The following is a 19,579-nucleotide window of genomic DNA, read 5'->3' on the forward strand; positions in this document are numbered from 1 at the left end:
CACATGGTTCTCTCTGAAAAGCAGCAGATCTCTCATCTCATCCCTGTCAGGTAAGCTCCCATATTCCTGGGATTTATAAAACGTTCTGATCTGATCAGTTCACTCCTTCTCTTAAAATCCTTCACAGTAGTCTGTGACTTCAGGATATTGAGCAAAGGCATCTCATAGGCAGATGCCTGTCTCGCCCTGGAAGGGTCATCCCCCATTACCATGCACCCAGCATCCTGGGCTCCATCCTTATGAGGGTCATTAGTTTCCAAAATCAGTTGTGCCTTCTCAAATCTCTCTACCTTCTCCATGCTGTTCCCTCTATCTGGAACAAACTTTAGTTTTCTCATCAATAAGGTTTTATTTAGAAAATAGAAGTCTGTCCTTTCATTGGAATATTTCCAAAGAGTCAGGCCCACTCTGGACAGCCCACATGGTGGCTATTTCAAGAGACTGATAAGAAAGGCACTTGGACACCCTCATTCAGGAATAATCTCTCTAAAGATTTAGGATCTATGTATTTCCTGCTGCCCTTGATCAATCAGTGACTGTGATTTGGGTCCAGAAGCCATACAAGAAAGGCAAGCTTTGAACCATCCTTGATTCATACCCAGATGGCACAACTACTGCAGAAAGGCTAGTCCTCCCCAGTAACCCCTTAGCATCACATCTGAAAAAGTGCAGGTAAGACCTGGTTCCAGCCTGCCCCTATGGGAAGTCTTCCCCATTCCTCCTTCATTCTGCCAAGTCAAGACCTGTTTCTCTCTGTTCCCACAGCTCCCCAGTGCACCGTTTAGCAAAGAGAGGTTCCATTGTTGATTGCAGATCTGTCACCCCATCAGGCTGTCTTCTGAGGATAGGGACAGTGTCTTACTGACTTTTATACCCCAATTTCTAATGCAGGCCTAAGTGAGCAGAGGTTCCTACTCCTCCCACCTCCTACCTCCAGGAACAGGACGGTGTTGCTGATGGCAGCCACCCTCTCCAGCTCCTGCTTACTCTTCTCCATCTCTGCACTCCTGTGCTCCAGGTGGCTCTTGATGCCGTTGGCCTGGCTCAGAGCAGCCTGCTCCTTCTCCTCCAGGAAGAGCGTCACGTCTGCCTGGGCTTTCCTCACGGCGCCAAGGAGTTCCCCAAACTGCTCCTCAGCCACCAACTTCACCTCTGAGACCGACGCCTGGGGGCGGGGTGAGCACACAGTTAAAGACCCATTAGGAAGGCATCCAATTTTATCAAAGTTCAATGGGCAAAAATGATACGCAAAGTGAGGTCTGTGCACACCACAAGATGTTATTTGGCCTTAGAAAAGAATGAGGTTCTGATGCGGTAACTCCATGGATGAATCTTAAAGGACATCATATTGAGTGAAATAAGCCAGATGCAAAGGAATGGATATTATAGGATCCCACTTACAAGCCAATTCATAGAGACAGAACATATCATTACAGGTTTCCAGGGCCAGGGGATGGAATTATTCCTAATGGGTGCAGAGTTTCTGCTTGAGGTGGTGAAAAACCTGGGATAATGCATAGCAGTGACGGGAGCACAATATTGGGAATATGACTGTACACTTGAAAGTGGTTAAAATGGGAAACTTCGAGTACATATGTTACTAAAATAAAAAGTTTTTAAAATATTAATGAGAAATACGAAAATTAGAAAGCAATTTTCTATTGTAAAAGGAAGCTTTTATTCTGATACGACTTCTAGGTTCCTGGAAAAAGCATTTATTCTCCAAGGTGTAAGTCCTTAGTGACCCATCATAAAAACTAGTCTCCATTTGATGAGAAAATAGATAATGTGATCTTCAGGATCTCTTCCAGCTCTGACAGTCTGGGGCTGGGATTCAGGCTCCTGAAATAGCAGTGAATGTATTCACTTTACCTAATAGTTCTATTTCTCATAATAAATTAATGATCCGGATTTTTAAAAACAAATTGGCAGCCTGAATTACCTTTTTCTAACGTTCCTTAGTGCCCAAAGTGACCACTGAGTCTATCAGAGCCAAAAGCAGATGTCAAATGATGGTATCTCTACTAGGCATAAGTCCCACAAATTACTGAGGGTGAATGTGGATAAGCACAGCCCTCAACCATTAGCAGGATGAGCAGACCTGTGTGGAGTGGAATGCTACATTCAAATAAACTAGACAACAAAAGCAATGCAAAAAATATTAACGATTTGTACAATGAGGCACACACCTGTGGGATGCTTTCACCTGGTGAACACCTTTTATAAATGCCTCCAATCAATACTGTATTCCCAAAGCCAATCTGAGTTTTAAATGTGTTCTTCTCTTTGGTAGTTCTTAAGTATCGGTGCTGACAGCTTTCTCTGATATGTACAGTTTCATCCTCATTGTGCATGTACTAATGACCTTGTCAAACTTAATACAAAGGTCTCAGGTACAATTTCCTTTGCTCATGCCCTCTTTACCTCCACCCCATAGTTCCAGAGCCCATTCTCTGCCTGATTCAGTCCTTTTATTCCCACCCAGGCCCATCCCATCTGAGAGTGCTCTGAGCAGCCTATCCAGGTACGATCGGTTTTCTGTTTCTCATTCCAAGATTAAGGCTCAGGCCCAGACATCCAGAGCTCCAAAGGGAGCCAAAGCAGCAGATATTCTTAGGCTGCGTGTTGCTTTCCTGGTAGGGAACATGGATGGGGAGAGAGAGAGAATAAGACCCAGGTGAAAGAGGAGTCCCCAGAAAGCATGGGCCTCTGGGCCCAGGGCATGTGGGAGCCTTATGGTTTGAAGGGAGATGGGGAGAAGTGAAGACACGAATAGAAAGACCCACACTTGGCTGGGGACCATGGTAGTCCAGGGCCCCAGAATGCAATCACACAGGGATACCAAGTATCTGACCAGTCTTTTATCTGATGAAGGAGAGAGGAATAAACAGAGGACAGAAAAATAAGGCATCTCTCCTGGAGGGGGATGAGGTTGAGAGAAAGAAATGTAGGACCTTCCTACACGCTCACATTTATGCCAACTGTTCCATCACTTCCTTGAGGCTGGGGCAGCCATACAGAGCCAGAAGCAAACAAACTGTGGACTTAAGGAAGAGGGTAAATGGGAGGTTTTCTCCAAATTCCTTGAGCCCAAATCGTGATGAGCCTAAAGACCGATGGTGGTGTTGAGCTGCAAGAGAGACCATTTGGGCAGCCCCTTTAATGATGCTTTGGAGTCAGTAATGTTTCCTGGGACTGCTTGCCACCTGTCACTTTTCCTACCTAGAACTCAATGATCCCTAAGCTTGAGCAGCAAAGCCCACCATCCCAACCCTTCACACCTCAGACCCTTGGCTCAAGCACCATGTGGAGAATGAAGACCTGAGATCCATGGAAGATATCAGGGCCCCACGTGGGCCACCAGAGCAACACAACTCCTGTCAGGGACTCTGCAGCTTAGCCATCTCAGTAGCCACCAGACCCTCACCTGTCTCTCTTCTCTCAATCAACTGGGAATAGAGACCTTCTGCTGCCTTTCTGGTAATTTTTGAAAATTTATTTATTAATAGATTTTACTTTTTAGAAAAAAATGTACCAGAAGTACAGAGACATCCCCTATACCACTCCCCATCTCACTCCCCACATTTCCCCTATTATTAGCCTCTTGCTTTAGTGTATTGCATTTGTACAATTGATGAACCACAATTGATCCATCATTAATAACTAAAGCCCACAGTTTACATTAGGGCTCACTCAGTGTTCTACAGTTCTTTGGGATTCTGACAAATGCATAATGTCATTTATCTACCATTACGGTATCATACAGAATAGTTTCATTGCCCTAAAAATGCTGTGAGCTCCACCTGTTTGTCCTTTCCTTCCTACCTCCAAACCCCTAAAAATCACTGTCCTTTTTACTGTCTTTATTGTTTTGTCTTTACCAGAACGTCATATAGTTGGAATCAAGCAGCATGTAGCCTGTTTAGGCTGGCTTCTTTCACTTAATAATGTATGTTAAGATACCTCCATAATCTTTTTGTGGCTTGAGAGTTCATTTTTATTACTGAATAATACTCCATTGTTTTGATGTGCCACAATTTGTTCATCCATTCATCTATGGAAAGACAACCTGGTTACTTCCTATTTTTGGCAATTATAAGTAAAGTTCTTAGAAACATTTGTGGGCAGGTTTTTGCATGGACACTGGGTTTCGGCTCATTAAATTCCAAGGAGTGTAACTGCTAGATTAGTTAGTGAGACTATGTTTAACTTTGCTAGAAACTGCTAGAGTGTCTTCCAAAGTGGCTGTGCTATTTTGTATTGATTTTCACTTTCAAAATTACATAAAATGATAATATAATCGCAACCAATATTGTTGAAGTGCTTCTATGTGCCTGGCACTGTTCCAAGTGCTTTGCACATATCGTCTCATATGTGCATCCTAAGAGATAGGTATGAGACTTTGGCACCATTTCTTAGAAAGAAAATTAAGGTACTGAAAAATTAATTTGCCCAAAATCACAGAGTTCAGGTTTGAACTCGGACAGTCTGTTCTTTACCCCCTCCCACATACCACACTGCCTTTCAGGCATCACAGAGGTAAGGGATCCTGGATGGCAGTAAGGTCAGCAGCTTAGCAAGTACAGCCTGACCCTCACCCCATGGACATGGGCGCCCCCCTGAGAATGATGAGGGGAGGTGAGTGGATAGTTGAGGTGAGCTCTCAGTTCACAGCCTTGTAAGAGATGTGAGGAAGGAGCCATCAAGTTCACCCTTTTAAACTGAAACCCTTAAGCACTATTCCAAGCATCTTAGAATGGACGGGACTTAGCCCCAAGGGGTGCCACCAATGTCCAGAATGTACAGGATGCTGCTGAGCTGGTGACCAAGAGAAAGATGGAGCGCCTCCCCAGCAACTCCTGAGTCAACTGTTTATAAGAGTTGCCTCCCTGTCATTGTAAACATCAAGTTCTGAAATAATCAATCATAACTGTATTTAAATTTAAATGTCAAATTATATTTCAATAATGCAAAGTAAAGACTGAAGGAACGTAGCTCAGAAAACAGGCCAGTTTTGCTTATAACTTGTTTCAGAGAGAAGTGCTGTTATCAGAGTTTTGGGCAGGCTCAACATTAGGTAATGCATTCTAGCTCCCTTTCCCACTCACCCTTCCACACCCATTCAGGATCCAGGTGACCAGGCTCCTTGAGCAGTAGCAGCCACTTTTGATCACCACCACAGATGCAGGACAAAGCACAGAAACCAACATAGCAGATGTCAAATGAAAGGAGCAGAGCCCATTTAATCTCCACTATGATGACATTTGGGTTCCTTGTGGAAGCACCATGCCAAGAGATGGAGAGACATGAGCCTAAAGACAGAATTCTCAATCCCCCCACCCCGAGGCCACCTGGAGGAAGGATGATGGGAATGGAGGGGCCTTGGGAATGCTGGTGGATTGACTCTTCTGTCTATCATATGTGGCTTCTCATTCCTCAACCTTCCTGTTGAGAAGTATCTAGGTCTTGCATATTAATAGAATGCTCAAAGGATATCATTTACTGCCCAAAGTGTTTACAAGTAAATGCTACAGAGGGAAGGAGCCATAGATATATAAAATTAGCCAACTGGTTTTTAAAAATATTTAAAGAGTTCCGGAGAAGATGGCGGCTTAGTAAGACGCGCGGGTCTTAGTTCCTCCTCCAGAAAAGCAACTAAAGAAACAGAAACAATACGAAACAGCTCCCGGAGCCACGACAGAGACCAAAAAGACAGCGTACCTATTCTGGAATGGCTGAACGGGCAGGGAGAATCCGCAGCGGTGAGATACCCGAGGGGCGCGCGTTTTTCCGGCCGGGGTGGCTGGCGACTGGGGTCCCCTCCATGCACGTGGCTCCCCAGTCTGACTGGGAACGTTGGATAGCAGGGCCCTCCCGCCAGGCTTGGCGTCTCGGGCCAGCTGGGCAATTTGGACCGGCACTCCCCCAAGCCGTGGTGGCCAGCGAACACCCTCCACGCGCGGTTTCCCGGGCTGACTGCGAGATTCGGATTGGCAAGTTAAAGGAGCCACAGCATCTTTTACTGGTGGGCCCCGCAGACAGATGAGTGCCATGAGCGCCACCTACTGGGCAGGAAAAGAAAAACAGAGCCCAGAGATTTCACAGATAAACCTTCCAACCAGCCGGGTCCCACACCCAGGGAAATCTGATCAAATGCCCAGACACCAGCAGAAAATAATGGATGACGCTCAGAAAATTTAAGATATGGCCCAGTCAAAGGAACAAACCAATAGTTCAAATGAGATACAGGAGCTGAGACAACTAATGCTGAATATACGAACAGAAATGGAAAAACTTTTCAAAAACCAAATCAATAAATTGAAGGAGGACATGAAGAAGACATGGGCTGAACAAAAAGAAGAAATAGAAAATCTGAGAAAACAAATCACAGAACTTATGGGAGTGAAGGACAAAGAAGAAAAAATGGAAAAAACAATGGATACCTACAATGGTAGATCTAAAGAGATAGAAGCTACAATTAGTGAACTGGAGGATGGAACATCTGAATTTCAAAAAGAAACAGAAACTATAGGGAAAAGAATGGAAAAACTTGAGCAGGGGATCAGGGAACTGAATGACAATATGAAGCGCACAAATATACGTGTTGTGGGTGTCCCAGAAGGAGAAGAGAAGGGAAAAGGAGGAGAAAAACTAATGGAAGAAATTATCACTGAAAATTTCCCAACTCTTATGAAAGACCTAAATTTACAGATCCAAGAAGTGCAGCGCACCCCAAAGAGAATAGACCCAAATAGGCGTTCTCCAAGACACTTACTAGTTAGAATGTCAGAGGTCAAAGAGAAAGAGAGGATCTTGAAAGCAGCAAGAGAAAAACAATCTGTCACATACAAGGGAAACCCAATAAGACTATGTGTAGATTTCTCAGCAGAAACCATGGAAGCTAGAAGACAGTGGGATGATATATTTAAATTACTAAAAGAGAAAAACTGCCAACCAAGACTTCTATATCCAGCAAAATTGTTCTTCAAAAATGAAGGAGAAATTAAAACATTTATAGACAAAAAGTCACTGAGAGAATTTGTGACCAAAAGACCAGCTCTGCAAAAAATACTAAAGGGAGCACTAGAATCAGATACGAAAAGACAGAAGAGAGAGGTATGGAGTAAAGTGTAGAAAGAAGGAAAATCAGATATGATATATATAATACAAAAGCCAAAATGGTAGAGGAAAATATTATCCACACAGTAATAACACTAAAAGTTAATGGACTGAATTTCCCAATCAAAAGACATGGAATGGCAGAATGGATTACAACCCAGCAATACCACTACTAGGTATCTACTCAAAGGACTTAAGGGCAAAGACACAGACGGACATTTGTACACCAGTGTTTATAGCAGCATTATCTACAATTGCAAAGAGATGGAAACAGCCAAAATGTCTATCAACAGACGAGTGGCTAAACAAACTGTGGCGTATACCTATGATGGAATATTATGCAGCTTTAAGACAGACTAAACTTATGAAGCATGTAATAACATGGATGGACCTAGAGAACATTATGCTGAGTGAGTCTAGCCAAAAACTAAAGGACAAATACTGTATGGTCTCACTGATGTGAACCGACATTCGAGAATCAGCTTGGAATATATCATTGGTAACAGAGACCAGCAGGAGTTAGAAACAGGGTAAGATAATGGGTAATTGGAGCTGAAGAGATACAGACTGTGCAACAGGACTAGATACAAAAACTCAAAAATGGACAGCACAATAATACCTAAGTGTAATGTAACTATGTTGGAACACTGAATGAAGCTGCACCTGAAATATCGTTTTTTGTTTGTTTGTTTGTTTGTTTGTATCTTTTGTTTTTTTTTCTTTTTCCTTTTTATATATATATATATATATATTTTATTAGTATTATTATCTTAATTCTCTTCTCTGTATTAACATTCTATATCTTTTTTCTGCTGTTTTGCTAGTTCTTTTCCTAAATCGATGCAAATGTACTAAGAAATGATGATCATACATCTATGTGATGATACTAAGAATTACTGAGTGCATGTGTAGAATGGAATGATTTCTAAATGTTGTGTTAATTTCTTTTCTTTTTTTTGATTAATAAAAAAATTAAAAAAAAATATTTAAAGATGCTGAGGACGGTGTACATGTCTGTCAATCTAGGTCAAAAGAGCAACAACCCCATGTCTTCCTGCCCATCAAGCACGGAGAGGCCCTTAACAGGTCTTGTCATCTCTCTGTGTCATCAGATCCCTTGTACAGGGTGGCCATTGTCATAAATACCTTCTCTAGACATTGTGCATAGATATGAGACCAACTGAGTACAGACCAAAATGTCTGGAAATTAAAGAGCTAGAAAAAGGCAAGATGCTCTGGGAAGGTCTTCCAATTATCTTGAGCTTGGGAAACAATCTCTGAAGGTTTATAAAGCCTTAAAGTGGCATTTATTTTTCTTCCCTTCCTAAGATTATGTGGGAAAGAAGGTGTTGTTCATTCTTAGCAGCTAGTTAGTAGTAAACACCCAGGAGGAAGAAATTAGGCTTAAATAAATTCATGTATTACAGATGGATAGATGGATGGATTCTTGGATGGATGGATGGACAGATGGATAGATGAATGGGATGATGGATGGATAGAAGGATGGATTTATAGATAGGTGGGAAGGTGAATGGATAGATGGTTGAAAAAGATAGAAGGGAGGGAGGGACAGAGGGAGGGAGGAAGGGAGGGAGGAAAGAAGGAAGGAAGGGAGGAATATATCTTGATATACATAGATGATAATGCTGACTCACTTCCAGAGGGTGTTTTGCATTCTCTTCCACTGATGGTCATTGGCTTACCATTGATAAGAGGCATTTGTGGAACTGCCTCAGATCTACTTAGAGTTTACATGGGAAATGCCATAATCAGAGAATGAAACCAAGTGGCCAGGCAAACCATTGGCCTTATCAAATGCCATCCATCAATCCAGTAGTTTTCAACCCTTTTCCTGCTGCCATGACATAGTACTGGTAAAACTTACCTGCAGAACACCCTTCCATAATGGAAGAAACCAAGATTATGTACAATTCCTGGATCTCTAGTTAAACACCCCCAATACACATACACATCCTTTTCTCCTTGTCAAGAAAGCACATGCCAATGTTAAAAAATAAGAATGCTGTATTACAAGACTAGTTTTGGTTCTACTTTATATTAATAAAAAGTAAATCACTTGCCAGTTTTGGAACTTAAACTATGTTTATAACAAATCATGACAAAAGGGAAGTAAGATCCTTACCCTTACCCCTACCCCCTTACCCTTGGTGTAGTGGACTGTATCCATAATTCTCATTTGCTAAGAAATCCCTGTAGTCTGCAGCCCCATGCCCGCAAACCCCCAGCCAGGTGTGGTGAAGACTGACAAGTCACCCAGACCAGCCTTACCAGGACAGATTTATGGTTGGCCTGGAGCCTGGCAATGGCATTTTCATTCAACTTGAGTTTCCGCTCCAGGTCTAATTGGATGTGCCGAAGTTCAGCCTGAGAAGAGGAAAGTAGAGTGTTCAGGGGAAGCAGCAAAGCCCACACAGACGCTATCCAAGGACAACAGCACTATCTACCTCTGAGGTCCCAGGCCTTCTTCCATGAAAAGGAGAGTCTGCCCTGGAGCTGCCCTCAGGAATCAGCCTATAGTACCCCTGCAGAGGGCAAAGGGTCAGCTGAGCACCAACATCCTTCTAAGGCAGAACTCAGCAAGCTTCAGCTGAAAACACACTGAACATATATACTGTGCCTGTCAGCATTTTAAGCACTATATATTGACCTCGCATCATCCTCACAACAACCATATAAGTAGATATAACTATGATGGCCATTTTCTAGGTTACAAAATTGAGGCATTTATTCATAAGGCCACACAGGGCAATCAATGGGTTTGAGTTGGACTCCAGAGTCCATGAATCAAATAGCATGGCGATGAGAGTGGGCTTTGGAGGCAGGAGATTCCCAAAAAGTGGGGATCCCAATTTTTCTACCTAGCAGCTGAGTTGGACAAGTTGGCTTAATTTCTCTAAACTTCCTTTTTCATACTTGTGAAATGAAGATAAAGTGCCTGCTTTATAGGGTTATTGTATGTTAAGTAAGAACTTACTATAGTGCCTGGCATATTGTAAAGACTCTATAAATGCCAGTGATTGTCATTATTATGATCATGAACATAATTTGTTATCACTATCATCACCATCCTCCGTATTCTGTCCTCTCCTGGAGGCAGGCACAGAGAGCCCATCCAGCCTACCAAGTGCTTGCCCAAGAAGCTCAGGTTTGCCTGCTTTGACCCCACTGCCAAGCACCGCTCTCGCCTCCCAGACTCACTCAGCACTTTCTGCCAAGAACTGTGCCAAGACCCAAAACTAGAACTTTCCAAATTTTAAAGGCCTTGTCACTTTCCTGCTTCGTCAAGGGCAGGAGACAGCTACACAGAAAATACAAGAATAGCTAGAAGTGCTTTCAGTAGCTAATGCCTGCATTAGAAACTGTGAGTCATGCTGGCCCAACAAAACTCAGAGAGTAAAAATTAAGTATCTCTCCCTTTGGGCATTGAAGTCTGGGGGGAATTCCAGCCCTCTCAGCAAAGGATGCAGCAGACAGGGAGACTTACCTCATAAGGACACTCTCCATAGGGCATTTGCTGAGGCTCTGGGTGGCTGATGTGGACTAGAACATTCTCCAGGAAAGCCCACCCCTGAGAGGGATCCCTGAGATATGGGGCCCAGGAGTGGGGTCAGGGAGCGAGAGGTCCGGTCTGCTTGGGGGCAATTGTGCCCAACTGTGGCCCATTCCAGGGAAGCAGGAAACATGAACTTCTTGCTTAAAGGTGACAAAAGAACACACAAAACGCAACCTAGCAACAGGCTCATGGCATGGTATCTACACAGCCTAGACCAGAATGTGTGCTAATCTTAACTCAAGATGACCCAAAGCCCTGGGGACACATCCAGAGAGTATCCAGTGAGGGGGCTTCAGAGAGGAAGCTCCCCTTCACTGTCTCCAGACTGCCATAAAAGGAGAAAAGGATTCCTAACTACCTAATCAGGCCTCTCTGAGTGAGTCAACCCCAGGGCAGGAGCTCCCAATTACAACAAAAGGTGGAGCTATTTGGGAGACCAGTTATTCCTGTTCCAAGAAAATGATGGAGTGCTTCAGACCATGGCTTCAGGGTTCCATATACACATCTCAGGCCAGGGTGGCTCCTGAGTAAAAGCAGGACATTTTACAATGTCCCACATTTCTAAGGGCACAAAGCAATCTGCCTCTTTCAGCAAGGTACTGACAAATGTTGTGCGAGTCACAACATCTGGGGGCAGAAGACCTGCCCCCTGCTGGTTATTCAAACCAGGACAAATAATTCAGCTTCCTCTCCTCTGGAACATAAACACACTCCTTCTTCATCTCCAGGGCGAAGGTTGTACCTAGAGCTTGGTGGCTGGGGGTGGGATAGAGATGTAAATTGGAAGAGCAAAAGGAGTGAGAAGAGAGAAGAAAATCCCAGATGGTGTCAGTTCCTTCTTGTTTCCAACCACATCGTGCTGGCTCATCTGGGGAGTTTGCAGTTATAGTCCCAGAGTCCCACCCTGGATCTTGACTTCATTCCTGGGCCATTTGGTCAGAACCTCCCACATGCCAGCCCAGTCAAATAACATATGCTCCCTAGTCTTGAAAGTCTTCACAGCCTGATAGGCTAGTTAAGAATAAACAGGTTGCATAATACTGAATGCAAGCATTCTTCAGAATTTCTAGAAGAAATTCTTTTCCTGAGTGGCCTCGAATCATCTGTCTTTTGGCTACCAGACATGCATGAATATGCTCTACTCTTGGACACTAGGACTCCTGTTGTGCAAAAATTGTGTCCTAGGTTAGCATTCAATCCAGAACTTTCTGGAACATAATGAATCTGAGGTTGAATGTTTTGGCCTGGCATTCGTAGACCTCAAAGATCCAAGACACGGCCCAGCTTAGATCTTTCCTCTTCCAAGAATCCTGCCCTGACATCTCTCTGGCTGCTGACCTCCTTTGAACATGCAGCAGCTGCACTGAACCAACTCTTTGGCATTCCACCCAGCAGTGGTGTGTGCCTTGACTTCTTGATTAAAGCTCAAGCTCCCTGAGCCTAGCACTTAGCCCCTAGTAAGCACACAGAAAGGGTAGCCTAGCACTTAGCCCCTAGTAAGCACACGGAAAGGGTAGCCTAGCATTTAGCCCCGAGTAAGCACACCAAAATATTTAAGAAGTGTGAGGAAAAATTGGAAAGAACCACTTGAAAGAACAAACAAGAAAAGTGAGTCACAGAAGGAGTATAAATTTTACCACACACAAACATACACACACATATGAGGCTCTGGAATTCTAGTAGGGTAGAACAGATAATTAGAGAATGCTCTCCTCTCACAATCCAAACAGTTCTTGTCCACTGACATAGCTAGGAACCCCAGGAGTTTCAGAAAGGGCTCACTTGGCTAACCAAGAACTAAGTGGAGCCTCATCTGCCTTGCTTCCTCCAGGCTTTCCCTGCCATTTGCATTTTCCTATAGCAACATACCTGCCTGAATAATTATTAGCCTTTAACTTGTTCCAAGGTGAACTTCAGCAAGTAATTCTGGCAGGCAGGGGCTTACTCAAGGGAATACTGGCTGATAACCCTTACCAAATAATCCTGGCAGAGGTGCAGTCTCATCAATGTACCATGTCTTCTGAGTTGGTCTCTTGGGCCCCTGGCAAGAAACATTTTGGCTGCTAAGATTTGGAGGAACCGCCCCCCCACCTGAGGTATAAATCAACTTAAAGAATAAACTTGTTCTCTGAGCTGAAATCAGGGTGGAAAGGCAAGAGCTCTCCTGCATATCAGGAAGCAGAAGACTGTGAATTGGGGCCATCACCAAGAAACTGTACTGTGGGGCTGAAGGGCTCACCTGTAACCCTGATCACTTTTTGACACACACACAAAAAAAACTGCCTTTGTGCCACCTAACTTGGGTGTCCTTATTTTACCTTATACAGCTCAGTTCAAGGATATCTGAATTTGGATCCTGGACATGCTCTGTAAGACTCTTCCTGGCTTGGAATTCTAACCCTAAGGCTTTTTTATATGCACCAGGTGGCCTACATTTAAAACTCATGTTATCTCTATTCTGGTATAGACATAGAAAATATCTAAAAAGAAATAGAGTATAGTAGATAGCGTTTGCCTCTGAGGAGGGAGACCTACTTTTCATGGTGTAGTCTATTGCAATATTTGGTGGAGATTGTTTTTAATATGTGCATACATTACTTTTCCAGATAAAAATAATAAAATTCAGATAGCACACCCAAGGGGAGAAGTTTTGTTTTAACATCTCTTCGGGCATACATGTGGCAGGTTTGGGGGCCAAAAAATAAAAGTAAGGTTATAATACTGTTCTCTTGGAATCCTTTGCTCATACTCCTTTAGTAGGATGGCTTTCCAGAAGCTTCCATTCCTTATTCCATGACTTAGCTAACTATATGAGCTTGAACAAATGTGACAAAGATCATGAGTCCATGCCTCATGGAGCTCTGTGAAGATTCCAGGAGAAAATCCACGTACAGCATTTAGCACATAATAAGGACAAGTACTGTCTTCCTCAGTTATCTGGAGTTTTTTTTCTTTTATCTATCTGTTGATATGAAGCCACTGTCTTTTTTTTTTTTTCTTTACTTGTAAACAGTTTTGTTCACACATCATTCAATCCAACTTAAGTAAAAAATTGATGGTTCCCGGTATAATCACATAGCCATGCCTTCACCAGCACAATCTATATGAGGACATTTCCTTTTCTCCTGCAAAGAATCCCACACCCATCCCCCATATCCCCTGCTTATTGGCATTTAGTTTTGGCATAACGCCGTTGTTACATTCAGCGGAAGCACATTACAATGTTACTGTGGACTATAGACCCTAGTTTGCATTGATTGCATTTTTTTCCTGTATACTCTCCCATTTGATAAGAAGTCTCTTAATGGTTACAAAAGTCAGGAAATTAGATGGCAGTTACCCACTGTCCTGACAGGACATTGCCTGACCCTGGAGAAGCCAGACACCGTTGGAATTGGCCTCACAAGCCGGAAACGGTGACTCACTGGAATATAGAGCTTTCCAGAACAATTCCCACAAACACTAGATAGACTGGATTATCTAGGAATGGGAGGTGAGGTGAGGAGGGGTGCTGGAGAGCAAACCAGACAAAATAATCCCCCTTCCCAGGGATCCTTTTCCTTTGTTACCCAGGGATTGTGGGCTAAGGAGTTACTGTGGTCCAGGGACGTGTTCTTTGCAAATAGTGAGGTGCCACGTAAGTGTGGGAATGTGGGACAAAAGTCAACTATACTTCTTGATCGGAGAAAAGTGTTCCCGGAAAGTCAAGGTATGAGAAAGCACATAAAGTTGTTCTTATCTGTCTCCAAGAACTCCTCCTGTTCTCAGCTGGAGGGCAAAGAAACGTTGGTTATTCTACAAATAGTCCCCTTATTTGATGGGAATAAAATTAGTTACAGACATGGTATTCTCTCAGCCTCTCCTGATTCCTCTATCTGATGAGGAACTTCTATGTTTTCCCTACATTAAGCCACTCTTGACATTACACCTGGCTATAAGTATCAAATCTAGTGTTTTCAAACTCTTGGATTTCCTATCAGTATCTCTAGAGGGGCACTTTCTACAAATCCTTTGTTTGGGGTACAGTGAAAAAGAAAAAGTAGGGGAAAGGCTGAATTTTCTCTTGAAATTCTGCCAAAGCTGTGTTTTGTTCATTGCGGGTGGAAATGCCGTGCACAGGCAGCCAGAGAGCGATACCTCCGTGCTAAGCCCCAAACACACACCACCAAAAGCTAGAAGGAAACTAACAAGCATGGGGAGACAAGGAGACAGACAGATAGAGGGACAGCAGGACAGGTGGGACTGAGATGGGGACACAGTGGCCCACTCACAGTTTCCAAAGCGCAACAGATATTCACACTGGAGTAACAGCCAGGCAAAAAGACAAAATTTCTTTCTTGAAGTGAGCTGGGAGCACAGCAGTGGAGCGGGACAGACCCGGGAAGTGACATGGTTGCCCCAGCCTCTCCCTGGATGCAGCATCTCCGGGCCCTCCTCGGGGACCCCAGGCACTCACCTCCAGGTCCCTGCGGGCTGCGTCCAGGGGGACAGCAGCATGATCCCTGTGCTCGCCCTGGCCACACTCCTCGCAGGTGCACTGGTTGTCGGTCCGGCAGAAGGCCACCAGTGGGCTGCGGTGGGCACGGCAGGTGCGCAGGTGGCAGTCCCTCATGGGCTCGGTCAGCTGGTGGCTGTGCAGCTTGCTGTTCTCCTGGTGCGGCCGCAGGTGGTCCTCGCAGTAATTCACCATGCACGTCAGGCAGGACTTCACCGCCCTCACCCTGCTGGCCCCGAGGCAGAAGTCACAGAGGATCTCTTCCTCACCCCCTTCACTGGGAGCCCCCTGCTCTGCAGAGTCTCTCTCCTGCATCCCTGTGTGACCCTCGGGTCTCTGTAGGGGCCCCCGCTCCTCTTTCGCCAGGCTGGCCTGCCCAGAGTCTGGAGCGAGGGGGCCCAAGGGGTGCGTGGTGACCTGGGGCGGTGGCCCTGGGAACAGCAGATCCAGCTCAGCCATCTGGAAGGCTCTGCTTCTAAGCTGTCTTTCTTCTGTCCCTTCAGCCCAGGAACTGTGCAGCCCAAGTCACACAAAAGAACCACGCCTAGACGAATTGCAGAGCTGCAAGATGTTAACTGTTTCCTCCCTCCCGCAGGAAGCGAGCGCGGTTACTCATTCCTCTGGCTCTCGGCTTGGCTTGGAACGGCAGCTAGCTGCAGTGATGACAAGGAGCCTGGGCTCAGGATGTCTCCTCATAGGCTCAGGCCCTCCCTTGGATCTGGCCCTGCAACTTGTATTCTTATTTGGATCACTGGACCCCACTGGCTCTGCTGAAGATCATGTGGGTCTGCAGCTGCTCTGGAAACGCAAGCTGTTCTTGCCTTAAGTGGTTTGACAAGCTAAATCCTCCCCTCAAACACCCCTCCCTGCTTTTTTTTTTTTTTTAAGGGAACTGAATTGTGAGGACCTCCAAGAGAAGGCAGTCTGTTGGCGCATCCTGCCCCATAGAACTAGATGTGAAGCACCTAGGGAAAAAACACAGTTTTCTGACCCTGATCTTTTCTATATCCCCTTGTAGCACATTCCTGAGATGGGTATACAGCGGGGAAGGGAAAGGGAGGGGAAGACCCCATCTTCTCTACATAGAACTCCCTCCAGTTATCCCTTCCAGGCTACATACCTTGCCCTGTGGTCCCCAGAAGGTGATGGGTGCTGAGAAAAAGCCCCTTTGCCCACTTAATAAAATGTTCATGCACATGGCCAAGGGATGAGAAAGGACTTCTAGGCATGACTGCTGAATGGGGCTGCCCAGTGTGCTCAGAACTTGCCCAATGGGTACAAGAGAACCCAGGGTATCTGGACCCCAACTTCTTTAACCTGGAGAGTCTCCAAATTTCCCTCACAATTTCTTCAGATAGAAATTTGGACTCAAATGGATTTGGAAAGCGAATGGAATGCAGAAGGGTGGGGTGGTGGGAGAAGGTGGGTCCAGAGATCAGGTGTGGGGGGCATTCCAAGCTGACACAGGCCAGGGGGCTCTGCACCTCAGGAAGGCTCCTCACCCTCTCTTGGGTCCTGCAAGACCTGAATTAAGCTAGATAAACTCAGGGACATTTCTTATCATTGACCAGGACATTTCAGAAATCTAAGAATTCCATGGGCTACCCAGAGGACACGGAAGACTAAAAATCTTCTTTTGCATAAAAATCGTATGCAGCCCCGGTTATCTTCAATCATGCAAGAAACATTCATAATGCCGTTGCCCAATAGCAATCCCTTTTAGCAGTGTAAAGGCTCCTAAGCATCCGTCTCGACCATCTTCTCTCATGGCAGAGGACCCCACAGAAGAGGTTTCCTTGCCCTTAATCCCAAGGACTTTATGTCTCGGGCCCAGAGTAAAAGGAGCTGGTTCCTACCCATCCAGACTATTTCTAGCACTTTCTCCCCAACTGTTCTAATATCAATGGACAGATTTGTTTTCTTTTTCTTCCCTTTCACAGAATGACCTGGTGCTAATCAAGCTGGTCTACCTATGTCATGGAGTATTTGATCCTTCTGGGGAGGGGGAAGGGAAGGTGTTTGCCCTGCCTGGCAGGTCACCCAGCCTCTAGGGCAAATGAGACAGGGTTGAACCTGCCTAGATTTCCTCATGACCTCAACTTTTCTCTTTCTCTCCCTCACCCATCTCATTCCCAGCCTTTCTTCTTCCTATGCCCTTTCTCCACTTCTAACTCCTGCAGGCAGCTCAGGGCAATGCTCAGCTCCTGATTAAAACTCCACTGAAGCCCTTGGGTAAAAACAAAGCAATGGAGTAGAACACAGGGGACCTCAACTTTGGTCCCCGCCTGGCCTGGGCAAACCATTTGCCCTCCCTTAACCTCAGTTTCCTCATCCATAAATGAGTGTGTTGCCCTAAACCAAGGCAGGTAAATAAATTTCTGGTTTGGGGAATTGTGGTGAGAATGTGTGTCTGGGGCCAGGAAAATGTCCAAGGCAAGGTATCACCATCAAGGGTATGCTTTCTTCTCCAAGACCGGCTACCAGTGATCCTTGGCTCTTCTGCCACATGACAAGGCACTTGGTGGTGTCTCCTACTTTCTTCCATTTTGGGTTCCATCTCAGCTTCTTACTTCCTGTGACTTTTTCTGTCTCTGTCTGAATTTCACTCTCTTATAAAGGACTCCAGTAATAGGGTTAAGACCCATCCTGATTGAGGTGGGTACACTTTAACTGAAGTAAATTCATCAAAATGGGTTCACACCCACAGAAATCAATTAGGTTTAAGAATATATTTTCTGGGATACATACAGCTTCAAACCACCATACTCTCCATCCCTCAGGCAATCCTCTCCTTTGATGCTTATGCCATCCACCATCCCACCCTTTGCTCTCTTTCTTGTTCTCTTCTACCATCCTCTTAGGCCTATCCCTGGTTCATGAAAGACTTACAGTCCTAGGCCACAGCTTTCCTCTCCACCTTATCCTGCCATCACTCTCAGAATTTCCACATCTAAATGCTTCCCTGGGGTGGGCCACGGTGGCTCAGCAGGTAAGAGTGCTTGCCTGCCATGCCTGAGGACCCGGGTTCGATTTCCGATGCCTGCCCATGTAAAAAAAAAAAAAATGCTTCCCTGGTCACCTCACCTCCAGGGGTCTTTTCCTCAGTCTCTAACTCTACGGTCCTGCTCTGGATTTTGCATTCACCAGAAACCTCAACCTCCAAAGTTATGGAATGATAATCCTACTCTCTAACTATACCTACAGCTCATGTGTTTAAATGCCCCATGGGGAAAAAAACATTCTTCAGTTTCATCAAGCCTCATCAATCCCCACCATTTCCTCCTTTCATCATCTTCTTCCTGTCTCTATTTCTTCCTTAGCTTCTTTTAGATCCCATGATCCACCCAAATCATCTCTTACTTGCAACTCCCCTCAAGAAACTCACCCTTTTGAGCCTCCATCACACTCTCCTGGCAAACCCACAACCTTAAATGACTTTACTATCCATCTTCCTTGAAGCTGCATCCAAAAACAAGGATTAGTGGAGAAAAGTCAAAAACACAGAGGAGTGCCACTATAAACTCAAGATCATTACCCTTTGAGGGGATCTCAAGACTGCACAGCCACATATGTTTCATTTCTCTGGGAAGCACTCTTTTCTCTCCCAACCTTCTTACTTCTTCTCACATTCAGTCTTTGTAGAGGATCTTGATGCATTTTTTACTGGAAAAGCAGAAGCCATGTAGGAACACTCTCATCTTCCCATTACCAGAACTACAGAGGCACAACGCCTGCAGTCTCTCTTTCCCCTTCCTTTTTTCCTGCTGCAAAAGAATCAGTATCCATTCCTCCATCTACTCAGGTCTAGTCCTCCTCACGTGTGTTGGACATCCTCCCTCTTACCTTATAGGGGACCCTCCCTTCAGCTATGGTCCCTCCTGCACCATTACTTAGCCCCTGCTTGCAGATAGCTCCCATCATCATGCAAATATGTTCTAGTATCTTCCATCAAAAGAAATTTCCTGGACCCCATACGCCTGTCCAGATCTGCATGAATTTCAGTGTCCCTCCCCAGAAAAACCTTCCCTGACCACTCCTCCTGTGGTCCATGTTCCACTGTTTATCCCACACCTATCATTTGAGCTATACACCTGCTGAGTGAATGAGTGAATGATGAGCTGTTCCTATAAGTTCATCTGATCTAAGTGGGCCCTTAGCAAGGCCAGCTGCCTTCACTGTCTCTTAGGGGTGTCTTCCTCGGAGGTCTGGCTATCATTCTCCCCCCATTCCCAGCCCTGGTCAGTCCTGCTCTGACTCCACATGCTGTAAGGCAGTCTCCAGCCTACTGGCTACTCTCCATGGCAGCAAATTATAGTGTTCAAACAATCCACTGAAATAGAGTCAGGCAAACAATGTCATCTGGGCCCCATCTGGGTGAAGGTTTGGCCAAT

The 19,579-nt window shown here is 45.0% G+C and overlaps 1 protein-coding gene across 3 annotated transcripts in view; it reads right to left on the reverse strand.

Annotated features, from left to right (window-relative positions):
• The window catches only part of TRIM16 (tripartite motif containing 16), a 31,688-nt gene extending 15,752 nt beyond the window's left edge, over positions 1–15,936 (reverse strand). The window contains exons 1-3 of one of the 3 annotated variants that reach the window (XM_077166069.1): positions 15,150–15,935; positions 9,409–9,504; positions 932–1,165 (exon numbers count right to left, since the gene is read on the reverse strand). In XM_077166069.1, coding sequence (XP_077022184.1) covers positions 932–1,165; positions 9,409–9,504; positions 15,150–15,647 — 828 coding nt within the window. In that variant the 5' untranslated portion in view covers positions 15,648–15,935. Of the gene's footprint in view, positions 1–931; positions 1,166–9,408; positions 9,505–10,624; positions 15,125–15,149 lie in introns of those variants that run through there. The other 2 variants (XM_077166071.1, XM_077166070.1) reach the window with 2 other exon arrangements.
• Positions 15,937–19,579: the final 3,643 nt, after the last annotated feature.

The sequence above is a fragment of the Tamandua tetradactyla genome, chromosome 6 (genome assembly GCF_023851605.1).
Source record: "Tamandua tetradactyla isolate mTamTet1 chromosome 6, mTamTet1.pri, whole genome shotgun sequence".
In the NCBI taxonomy this organism is placed as follows: domain Eukaryota; kingdom Metazoa; phylum Chordata; class Mammalia; order Pilosa; family Myrmecophagidae; genus Tamandua; species Tamandua tetradactyla.